At 35.0% G+C, this 12,649-nt stretch overlaps 1 protein-coding gene across 3 annotated transcripts in view; it reads left to right on the plus strand.

Annotated features, from left to right (window-relative positions):
- The window catches only part of Vps13b (vacuolar protein sorting 13 homolog B (yeast)), a 657,708-nt gene that overhangs the window by 374,522 nt on the left and 270,537 nt on the right, over positions 1-12,649 (plus strand). For all 3 annotated transcript variants that reach the window (XM_005381857.2, XM_005381855.2, XM_005381856.1), the window contains exons 32-33: positions 5,195-5,321; positions 8,909-9,052. In XM_005381857.2, coding sequence (XP_005381914.1) covers positions 5,195-5,321; positions 8,909-9,052 — 271 coding nt within the window. The remainder of the gene's footprint in view (positions 1-5,194; positions 5,322-8,908; positions 9,053-12,649) is intronic.

The following is a 12,649-nucleotide window of genomic DNA, read 5'->3' on the forward strand; positions in this document are numbered from 1 at the left end:
ATGGGGCTACCTTTACTGTCACCTGTCAAGGCCTCACCAATTCTCTGCTCTCAGAATTGAGCAGCAGTTTTGTTATTGGGTAGTGCCTTCTTTTTTTTTTTTTTTTTTTTTTTCTGGTACTGGGAATCGAAGTCAGGTCCTTGCACTTGCCAGGCAGGCACTGTGCCGCTGAGCTACATCCCTGGCCCCAAGGGGAGCGCCTTCTAAAAGTGGCTCACCAAATAAATGTTAACCAGGTTCTAGGTTGCTCACCTCTCCTTCTGGAGTTAAGATTCCAAGTTCTTCTCATCTCAAACAAAAATTAAACAAAATGAGCAAAAACAGTGGCAAGGTTTATTTGAAAAAGTAAAAGTGAAGACTGAAGGAGAAACTGGCTCTGTAGAGTGAGTTTGGGTCAAGTAAAAGCAAGATAAAAGTATACCCTGGAGGAAGCAGGGTGGGTATTGTGAAGAAAACCATGACAGCAAGGTCTTGGTGTGTGTGTCCTTTTATACTGTCCAAATCTTGAGGAAGTCCATAAGAACTTCTACATTCAGGTCCCAAGGGAGAAGTGCTGGGATCTGATCTGTCTCAGGCCGCCATCAGGTCTAGGATATCTTATTAAAAACCTGCTTGAGTTCTCAAGAGAATTCCATGTGCAAGGTTTTGTGGACTGTTCTGCACATGTGTTCCAGGATCTTGCAATTAATAGGTTACCCCTACTTAGCCAGCCAGTTTTGCCACACTTGTATCTTCTTCGTCAGTTTTGCTGTGGTAGTATCCCCATTTCTATGACAGAAAAGTAATTGCTTTGAGAAGGTAATAGAAGGTTCTCTGGCGGTAGCTCTCAGCCAGCATAGTTCCATAAACACCCAATGTCCAATTGCTTAATTTCCTTAGTGTTAAAATGCCAGCAGTTGTAAGACACATGATCCATCGATTTAATAACAGGCCCAAGTCACATAGATGCCCCAGATCTGCCAGACGAGACCACACTTGATTTCCACACTTTTTTTTTCTCTTGCTGTTGTGAAAACGTAGAAAGTTTGTAAGACATGGCCTCTGCTCAGTGGAGCTGTGATGGGCATTCCTTCAGCCTGAGCTTCGAGTTGCACCTCCATGTTGGGGGAGACATATTCCTTGCCTCCCTGTTCCCTTCATCGCACAGGAATGTAGGGCCAGGACGTAAAAAGCCCAGGCTTTTCCCCAGAGCAATTCTAGCATTGTTGGTGGAACATTTTGGAAAATTTGTTACCATTTTTTTCTGCTTCTGGCTTTTTATAAAATGCAGTATTTAAAGTATTACTCTTCAACTCCTTTAATACTTTACACAAAGGCATACCAACATGTATAACAGATAGGCGGAAGAACTTTAGTGTAAGTATATTGCACCCAAGAAAGATGACCACAGCCTTTCTGAACATGTGTTTTGAGGTCCCCATGTGGCACACATCTGTGTGTTCTTACTTAGTACACGTTTTGGAGAAGTATACTTTTCCTTGTTTACAACATACTTCCCCAGCTGAAAAGTTTGTATTAACATTGTTAATTATTTTCCTGATATTTGATTTGAGTTTAAGATTGTCAACCTTTTGTTATTTTTAACAAGGATTTAGTAAGTTTCTATGGGCACAATCTGCTATATTAGATGATAGGTACATATAATTATACCACTTTGTTTCTGTGGCCAACATAAATCATTGTTACATTAGAGTACCTCAGAAAAATATTTTTTCCACACCTTTCTAACCCCATGTGCCATAGAATGCTACAGGCAAACTGTATTCTATAGGTGAATTTAATACCTTCATTATGAATCATTAGTTTTTTCACCATGCTATGCTTTATTGTGGATTTTATTATACTCCTCTAAGAGGGGTACCGTGCTCCTGCATTCATTGTGCTTTATTAATCTCTGGATTTCTGTATCTCATCAGTTATGAAAAAATTGTAATTTCTTGTCTCTTTAGTATCTTCCCATTTCCACTCTGTTCTCTTGTTTTGTAATCTTAAATGTTTCAGACTTTCCTGTCTCCTTTCTTTAGTAATTTTTCATTTTAAGATTTACTGTACTCCACAAGTATATATCACTATTATGTGATAATTAAAAATACATGTCAAACAAGTAAAATAAATTTTATTATAATACATTCTTGGGCTTTTCCCACATCTTTATTTTAGTTTACTAATTCTTTTTTTTTTTTTTTTTTGGTTTTTCTCTGGTACCGGGAACCGAACTCACGACCTTGCGCTTGCCATACTAATTCTTTCTTAAACTATATCTACAGTACTATTTCTCTCACCTGCTGTGCATTTTAATTTTAATAACAGCATTTTTCATTTCTAGAAATTATATTTGGTCTTTAATATTGCTTTATTTTTTTCTCTTTGTTGTTAAAATTCCATTATTTATGTCTCTAACAAAAAAAGGTTTAAGAATGAATTCTAAGGGACAGCACAGGTTAAGAGTAGGAAATATGTATTGAGGGAGAAGTTCAGCTCCTGAGAGGCAGGAGGGGTCCCAAGTGGGTTACTCTGTCTTTAATAATTATGAACAAGTTTACTTTATTGTGCATATATAATAATTCCATTACCAAAAGTTCCTGGTAATATACATATTTGAAAATGGAATCTAATGCTTCCTAGCTGATGAAGTTTTTCAAATAAAGTAATCTGTAAACAAGATTTTATCTTTATTGTTCTTTTCTATGAGAATCCTTTTAGAATTTAGGATATATTTTGCATCTGTTTTGCATGCATGCTGTGGGATAATCAAAGGTTTGATACCATTTTTATGTAAATAAGAATGAGTATTCCTGGACCACACAGGTAGTATAAATGAGAGTCACTCAATGCACATGAGGAATTTCTCATTTGTTTTAGTTTTCTCAGGTGATCTCAATTTTTTTTTCCAACAAGTTCTATCATCAAAAGGGGAAATTTCTTTGTTCTTCCTGCTTCAAATGAGCTGATATTTTTTTCACCTTTCAAAGACACCAGCCCTAGATAGGCAGCTCAATTCAAAATCCTTAGCTTGTCTCAATATAGCCATTAAAATTTATTCCCTTCATTTACTAAGAGTGCTGAGACTGAGGCCACTAAAAACCTCATTTAATTCTTTGAATTTTAATTTATTCTTTTTAATTTGGAACCATAGTTTATTATCTAGTAAAATAGTGGCAACATTTAGTTTTGCCTTACAATTATTTCTTCAGTATTTATCTTCTTTCTTTTTTATTTTAAAGAAGGAAGGGGAATATATATATAAATACACACACACACACGATAGCTAAGATAATTGTACTACTAATTTCTATTGGTTTATTGAAACAGCTAATGTTTAATTGATCAGTCTTACATGCCTATATCTCATTATCTGAGCAACTATGTTAAAGATAACAATATGTAAGACAACCATTGTTAATTTCCTGTCATCATATTCTTTCTTCCTTTTGATTCATCCTTGAAAACACTTCATCTACAAAAATTTTTAATGATTTTTTTAAAGAAATTATTACCTCAAGTATGTACCCAAGATATCATAAAACAAAAGTTAGCATTATATACCAGAAAATGTTTACTTTTATGAGACTATTGACTTGATAAAAATTTTCTTTTTACTTCTGTGGTCATAGCTCTTTCATATTTTGTATCACTGATTTAATTCATCATATGATGAAGAAAAATGTATGATATGCACAAGTACTTTTTATTTTCTGTCAGTGCTGTAGTGTTTCTTCATATTTGGTTTTCTGCCATCTTTTCCATTTTAAGATATTTTTAATATATCATATATTTTAGCACTCCCCAATGAGAACACATCAGATGTTACATGCTTCTCACATTGGTCATTTTATGGAATTTGAGCTATTAGACTATAATTATGGTGTCTCTCAGGATCTAAACTCTTCCTCTATAGTCATAGATTTTAATACTTCTTCCTCTTACTCTCAATTCACCAGATCTTTTAATTCTTTAAAATTGACTTCCTTGAAATCCAATACTTATGTGTCACAGAACCAGATGATCCAGTTTGCTTTTTTGGCAAACATCATGTAAAGCTCTGCCTGTTGCAGATTTAACAAAAGACGTTAGTACTCTCTAGACTACTTGGATTTAAAAAAAAAAAAGTCGGAAAGGATGTAGAAAGACTTGAATTTTATATAGGCTTGATGAGAACATTTGCACTAAGTCTCTAATTTCCATTTTATCATTATATAAGAGAATAAAAAGAATATTTGTAAAGAAATTAATGGTTTGAAGAATATTTTGAAATATGGCTTCTAGCCAAATATAAACACAATGGTTTTTCGTAAAATTAAAACTAACGATATAGACAGGAGAAATAGGAATCTATAGAGTAGACTTTAGAATCTGTATTAGTTTAAGCTTTGTTTTCTTAGTAGTTTTCCAGTGTCATCTTTCACCATGCATGCAGGGCTTCCTTTGAAATGATTTTTTGAATGCTTAATTGAAATATTTTCCTAAATCACTGATCAAAGTCAGAATGAACAAAGAATTTAAAGAGGCCAAACAACTCTTCGGGTGTCAACCTGCCCTCCAGGTCCAATTTTGGAACTTTTTTTCTCATTGGGTGGCCTTAGCCCAGTCCCAAAACTTCATTTCCTCATTGGTGATGTGGGAGTAATAATGATCTTTATTTCTCATACAGGGTTGTTTTCAGGAAGCATTTGGTTTTACACACAAAAGCCATTTGACAGACTACACAGGCTGTAATAATCCATAAACTCAAATGGTTTCTAGAGCCTGAAAAAACTTCAGAAATTAAGAGGATATGTTCATAAACCTAATGAGATTAGAAAGATAGCACTTGTCAAACTATTGAACTATTAAAAGTAAGAAATGAAAAATTTTTCCAAGAAGTAGTAAGATTAATGATAGTGACCAAATAAATGTGAAACTGTTTATAGGAAAAAAATAATTAAAAACAGAACTAATTTTTTGAAAGGTCCTGGGATGATACCAATATTCATTTCTTAATTATATCTAAATTTCTTAGTGCATATTTTTTGCTATCTTGTGTGCATGTACAGAGTTGAAGTTAAGATATTATAACTAAAAAATATACAAATAGTCACTCTCAGTGAAAAACTTACTATCATTTTATCATATGTTATAGTACAAAGACTTGTATAAGTTTAATGAAATTATCCCTGCAAAAGTGAAATGACTAATAATTGTTTTCATCCTTCAGCATACGGCGACATCAAGAAAGAAGAGCAATTTTGACCCCCATTTTGACAGATTTTTCTGTCCGAATAACTGGAGCACCTGCCATCATATTCACCAAAATTATTTCTGCAGAAAATCTGCATACTGAGGTTAGAACATAATGTAGATTTCATTTTAGTCTAAATAATGAGTGTAACTATGTATGTTTTGGATTTTCAGTTTCAGTTCACAGCAAATCAAATTAGCTTAATAATAATAGCAATTTCCATCATAACTAATTTATACTAAGCACTTTCTAGTACTATTCATTTATTTTTTTCTGTGTAATAACCAATTTAATTTTTATAATAAATCTGTCAGCTGCTTCTGTCTGTGTGTACAGATGAGGTATCTAAGATGTAGAGGGAGTAACCAGTTTGCCATATTTTCACAAATAGAATCAGGCAAGTGTGAACTCAACCAACTGTTCTGGCTCTATCCTCTGCTCTCTCAACTTCCTTAGCCTCTTTGTAATGACAGTAACAATAATAATGGCTTGGGGTCCTCACATAGATTACCTTACATAGTGATTTCTGCCTGGATTATTTATTTAGTCCTTGTAACATCCTTATGAGTTAGATACTATAGATATTTTATTGATGGAGAAGCTGAGGTCCAAAGAGATTAACTCAGTCAGTGTTAACTGGTGGGCCCGGGTTTCAGTCCTTACCATTGTCATGTATTGCTTTCATACCTGAAAAAGAAATATAATAATAGTACAAACCACCGTAACTTAAAGTCAAAAATCTTCATAGAAGGGCTAGTCATATATCAGACTGTACTGTCTCATGATACTAGGTAGTCTGATGAGCCACAGCTCCCAGTCACCAGGAAACAACCAATAGTCTACAGTGTACTGTATTGCTAAGTAAGAGGTTTTATAGATTAGGTGTGTTAAATGCACACACTAATGACTAAATTTTCAACTAATGATACTTACAACTTTATTGGCTTTATTGGAATATACCCTCATTGTAAGTCAAGAATATTTGTATATTAGTCCTAGATGATAAAATCATTCATTCCTTCTCTAAATTTTTAAAGACAATATTTGTATGTTTGTTGTCTTATTTGATGTTTATGATAGCCCTTGGGGAAGGTTCAGTTAGGTAAGGTTTATTTATACCCACAAAAGGTATATAAAGATTACATAAGTCTTATTATCTCACAGTCGTTTAAGAACATGGTTTAGAATACATGAAACTCCTTACAAGAGGCTTTTTTTCTATATGTGCTGCTGTGAAAATATGAATTAAGACACAAATTGGAATTACATTTTGTTTTTGTTTTTTGGCATTGGTTTGGGTTGAGTTTTATTTTGTTTTGAGATGGTCTTAGTGTAGTTCAGACTGGCACTGAACTCACTATATAACCCATGCGTGCCTCCAGTTCACCAGGGTGAGTTCCTCCTACTTCATCCTTCCTAGTGCTGAGATCACAGGCATGTACCACCATACCACCACACCAGGCAAGAGTCACATTTTAGAATTGCTTCAGTTTCCTATTTACATTTGACTCATGAAAATGAAGTATCAGGGCTGGAGTGCACCTTAGTGGAAGAAAGCTTGTCTGACATGTGTTATTTCTGACCCCCCACAGCACCAGAAAAAAAAGAACAAAAGAAAGAGACTCACTAATAATTATTAAGGCTTTGCCATTCTTTCTCCTCACTGGGACAAAATACCCAATACCCACAATTTAAAGGAGGAAACATTTTTTTTTTAGTCCATAGTGTGCTGGCTCCAAGGCAGGATAGCGTGGCCAAGGGACAGATGGAGAAAGTGCCTGGGAGGGAAATACAACCTAGCAGGTCATACCCCACTGACCCTCCTCTTCTGATCATACCCCACCACCTACTGTCACATTTAGCTATAGTACATCCATGCTTCAGTCACCATTGAGAAGCCCAGCTTATGAGCCCATCAGCCGTTAGGGGGACATCTAGGGATAAACCATAATAAGCTTTTTCTGAAAATATTCGTTCCTGAGATTCTTAAGTACCTCTCATCACAGCATTCAAGCAAAAGAATATATAAGACTTAAAATACCATCCCATTTCAGTTAACATGTCTTCTAACTTGAAGACATTAGAAAGTTTCTTGCAGGAAGCTGGAGATCAGAAAACCTAATCCTGGGACAAGCCCAGCTTCATGTTAAAAGGTGTTACCTTCAGCCACGCATTTAAATTTCTTGTTCATCAGTTTCCTTATACCTGCCTTAGTTGCCTTACATAAGGCTTCCCAGTTTGTCCCCCAGGTTGTTTCAAGGATCAAACTGATCAAGAGATGATAATTATAAAAAGAATAAAAACAGGTTTTTTAATGATATTAAATAAATGATTCTATCATTAGCATTGATGCCATTTAACCTACTATTATAGGATGAATCATTTGCTAGTTTTAATAAGACAAATTTTACTGATAGAATTAAGATACTTTTACTAAAAAATTTCATCCCCTTGGGAAATGTTACAATGACAATTCATTTTAAAATAAAACTTCTGAAACAGTGTCTTTTGTCTCTTTTTATCATTGTTTGAAGAATACAATAAGAATTCCAAGTATAGTGAGTGAATACAGGAAACTCATGGAGAAAATGTTTATTTAACCAAAAAAAGGATGGTCCTGTCAGAATGGTGTTCTTGGGCTGGGGATTTAGCTCAGCGGCAAAAGCGCCTGCCTGGCAAGCGCAAGGTCGTGAGTTCGGTTCCCGGTACCGGAGAAAAACCAAAAAAAAAAAAAAAAAAAAAAGAATGGTGTTCTTCATGGCTTTATTAAAAACTGCCCTCAGGTATCTAGTTTACATTTAGGCAGACGTGGTATCCTTAAATCCATTCCTTTGGATGCCACTAATAAGGAGAGGGTCTGTTGGATTTTTCAAAGCATTTGAATGTTGTTACTTGGACTTCATGACAAGAACCAGGACTTCTGCTTATTAAGAGAAGCTTCTGGATTGTTTTTATATATTTTCCTTCTCTAACCCATTTTGCACTGATAAATGTTCAAGTGATTCATTAATGCAGAACAGCACCAAGGTGGTAGACGTTTGCCTAATGCTGCCAAAACTTCAGCAGTTTGAAGAAGAAGTAAAATTGATTAGTTATCTTTGGCTTCAGCACTCTAGTTTGTTTTAAATCATTCGGAGTATATCCTTTTGAGAATGCCCATAGTGTGGTATTTGCAATTGTAATTGCTTACCTACATAGCTTCTTTATGTTTATCTGCCTCACTAAATCATAACTTCCTCAAGAGCAGAGTACCCTTCAAGGCCACCTTAACTATTCTGAGTACTGTCCTATAATGTCTGGTACTTAGTAAATGCTCAGTAAATATTGGTTCATTTGCATTGGTAAACAAAATTCTTCTACAGAATAACATTGTTTGTTACATATTAAAACAATAATAGTAGTTTGAGATCTGAAAATGCCAAATGGGTATGAAAGAGGAAAGATTTTTATTAGTCTCCCTGTGCCTAACACAAGGTCTGGAACATAGCAAGCACTTATAAATATTTATTAAATTAACATATTAAACTGCATCAAGTGGTGTACTTTCCATTTTTGCTTTCGGCATTAGCATGTGAACTTGAGTCCCAGATAACTTAGGAAGTAGTAATGGTCAAATGAGTAAAAACAGTAAATGATCACTGGAATGCTATCATATTTCTTACTCTGTATGCAACCTCTTTTTTGCTTTAGGAGATTTTAGTGTGTGGCCATTCATTGGAGGTGAATATAACCACAAACCTGGATTTCTTCTTAAGTGTGGCTCAAGTTCAACTCTTACATCAGTTGATAGTAACAAATATGACTGGACTGGAACCATCATACAAGACCACAGAGGTAACTGTTACTTATTCTGATTAAACTTTCACAGTATTTGTGCCAGTTTCATAACATGAAAACTATAATTAAGCTAAAGGCTGTCTGTTAATTATTCTCTTTAATTTTTTTTAAATAGTCATAAATCATCTTAATGTAATCTATTTTTGAAAATTTATTCAGTCTCTTTCATCTTATTTATCATATAACTTTACAAAATTGCTGTGGCCTGACCTCAGAAGACTCTCTGGTAAACACATGATTTTATTATCCTGCTAAAATTTCTAAAGTGTGATGTGAAAAACCTAATAAAGCTTTCATTGACCTAATGAGTATATTACAAGGGTAGAGCCTCTTTTGGAAATAAACTTGTAAGAGTACTATGTGAATATCTTCAATAAATACCTTGTAAAGCATTTGTTTTCCATGCTCATTAAGATGGGCATAATCATAAAAGTTGAATGCCTGCCTAGAATTTTAATTTTGATCTAGTACTCATTCGGAGCCTATATTATAACCACAAACTATGTCAGCATAAAACAAAGAATGCTGCTTGTATGTAGATGCTTCTCAATACACATTTTCTTTGTTTTTTGTTTCTACAAGTTGTTCATCATGCGGGTACTTAGAGTATATCCTCTATATGAACCCAGGTTTAGAAACTGTTTACCTGTGAAAAAAGGTGTAGCTTTTATTTTTTTTTTAATTTTATTTTAAAAATAAAAGAAGGGAAATATTAACAAACAGACAACCACTTGCGAAATAGCTAAACAACAATACAAACAAAACAGATTTACAAACAAAGTGGTAGGAAATTAACAATGCTTGTTCTATTACGTATTGGTATATTCAAAGTGGTTTCTCAGGAAAACAAATACATGCAATATTGATCAATCAAGGAATCATTAACTGTTTCTTTCAGCAAAGAAATAAAAGACAGTAGTTCAACTATGTTAACTATCCTGTATATATATACATACAAAATTTCTCCTTTTATCCTTTCTCTTTTCCTACATCCAGTTGCCCTTTACCCTTGAGCATTTTCCTTTCATTTCACAATGTCTGTCATACCTCCTAGTTTTTATTCACTCTTCCAGGTCTTACACTAGTGAGACAATGCGGTGCTTGCACTTGCAGGTCTGATTTATTTCACTTATGAGTATGGTCTGTAGTTGTGACCATTTACCTCTAAAAGCATCAAGTTTATCTTTCTTTACACCTGAGTAATATTCCATTATATAAAAGTACCACAGTTTTTTTATCCAATCCTCAGTGCATGGACATTTGGGTTGATTACATAATTTAGCAATTACAAATTGTGCTGCTGTGAACATATGTGCACATACATCGCTGTGATATGATATTTTTAGATCTTCTGGGAACATGCCCAGAAGGGGAATAGCTGGGTTAAATGGAACATCTAGAGCTAGTTTTCTGAGGAATCTCAAAACTGATTTCCACAGTGGTTTCACCAGTCTGCATTCCCACCAGCAGTGGAGAAGGGTTCCTATTTCTCCACAGCCTCGCCAGCATTTGTTATTGGTTGATTTCTTAATGCTCGCCATTCTTACTGGGGTAAGGTGGAATCTCAATGGTGTTTTAATTTGCATTTCTCAAATGACTAATATTGTTGAACATTTTCTCATGTATTTATTTGCCATTTGTATTTCATTCTCTGAGAAGTGTGTATTCATCTCAGCTGCCCATTTTTGGATTGGGTCTTTGAATTTGGGGGAGCTGATGTTTTTAAATTCTTTACATGTTCTAGATAGAAGACCTTTGTCTGAGGGACAGTCAGCTAAAATTTTTTCCAAGTTTGTGGGTTTTCTTTTTACTCTGCTGATGATTTCTTTAGTTGTGCAGAAACTTTTCAGTAGGATGAGATCCCAGTTGTTGATTCTTTGAAGTGTTTGACGTGCACTTTAGTTTTTGTTCATGAACTCCCTGCCTAGCCCTGTGTCTTCAAGGTTTTTACCTACTTTCTCTTCCAATAGATTTAGTGTTTCTGTTTTAATATTGAGATCTGCAATCCATTTTGATTTGAGTTTGGTGCATGGTGATAGACTTGGGTCTATTTTCAATCTTTAGCAGGTGGCAAGCCAATTTTTCCAGCACCACTGATTAAAGAGGCTATCGTTCTTCCAGTGAGTTTGCTTAGCCCCTTTATCAAAGATTAGGTGGCTGAGTGTGTTTGTGGTTATGTCTGTTTATTAAAGAGGCTATCGTTCTTCCAGTGAGTTTGCTTAGTCCCTTTATCAAAGATTAGGTGGCTGAGTGTGTTTGTGGTTATGTCTGTTTCTTCCAGTCTGTTCCATATATCCTCAGTTCTGTGTTTTAGCCAGTACCATGTTGATTTTATTAGCTTTGTAGTATAATTTCAGGTCAGGCATTGTGATTCCACCTGACTTGTCCTTGTTCCCAGGATTGCTTTTGCTATGCTGGGTCTCTTCTGGTTCCAGTTGAATGTAAGGCCTCTTTTCTTGAGATCTGTGAGGTATGCTAATGGTACTTTAATGAGAATTGCATTGAGTCTGTACAACAATTTTGGGAGTATGGCCATTTTCACAATGTTGGTTCTTCCTATCCATGAGCAAGGAATATTTTTCCATTTACTGAAATCTTCTTCAATCTCTTTTTTTCAGAGTACTGTAGTTTTCATTAAATAGATCTTTTACTTCTTTTGTTAGATTGATTCTTCAATATTTCAGGTACTTAGATGTCATTGTGAAAGGTGTGGTTCCCTTAATTTCTTTCTTAGTCTGTTTGTTGTTGGTGTATAGGAATGCTATCGATTTTTGGGTGTTGACTTTGCATCCAGCTACACTGCTGAATTTGTTGATTAATTCAAGGAGTCTTCTTGTGGAGTTCTTGGGGTCTCCTCCCTTCTTTGGGCTTTGGGCCTGAATTGTTCTTCTTTTTCTAAAAGTTTAAGGTGCAGCATTAGGCTACTTATTTGTTCTCTTTCTGTTTTCCTTATGTGTGAATTCACCACTACAAATTTCCCTCAGGACTACTCGCATTGGAGTCTTCCATGTAAAGTATCTTGTCACCTGCAAATAATAGTGGTAGTTTTACTTCTTGCTTTCCTATCCTTATTCCTTTTATTTCTCTCTCTTCTCTAATTGTTCTGGCTAATGGTTCCAGAACTATATTGAACAGGAGTGGTGACAGCGGGCATCCTTCTCTTGTTCCTGAGGTTTTTTTTTTTGTTTTTTTTTTTGGTTTTGGTTTTTTTCCGGTACCGGGAACTGAACTCACGACCTTGTGCTTGCCAGGCAGGTGCTTTTGCCGCTGAGCTAAATCCCCAGCCCCCTTGTTCCTGAATTTAAAGTAAAAGCTTTCAGTTTTTGTCCATTGAGAATGATGTTGGCTGTTCGATTGTCATAGATGGCTTTGATCAGGTTAAGGTAAAGACCATCTATTCCTATTTTCTGTAGAATTTTTATCATGAATACATGTTGGACCTTGTTGAAAGCTTTTACTGCATCTATTGAGATGATCATGTTGTTTTTGTCTTTGGCTCCATTGATAATGGCATGTAACATTTATACATTTGCCAATACTGAACCAACCCTGCATTCCTAGAAGGAATCCAACTTGGTGATGTATGATTTTCTT

Source organism: Chinchilla lanigera, unplaced genomic scaffold (genome assembly GCF_000276665.1).
Source record: "Chinchilla lanigera isolate Chin_1 unplaced genomic scaffold, ChiLan1.0 scaffold00016, whole genome shotgun sequence".
Taxonomy (NCBI): Eukaryota; Metazoa; Chordata; class Mammalia; order Rodentia; family Chinchillidae; genus Chinchilla; species Chinchilla lanigera.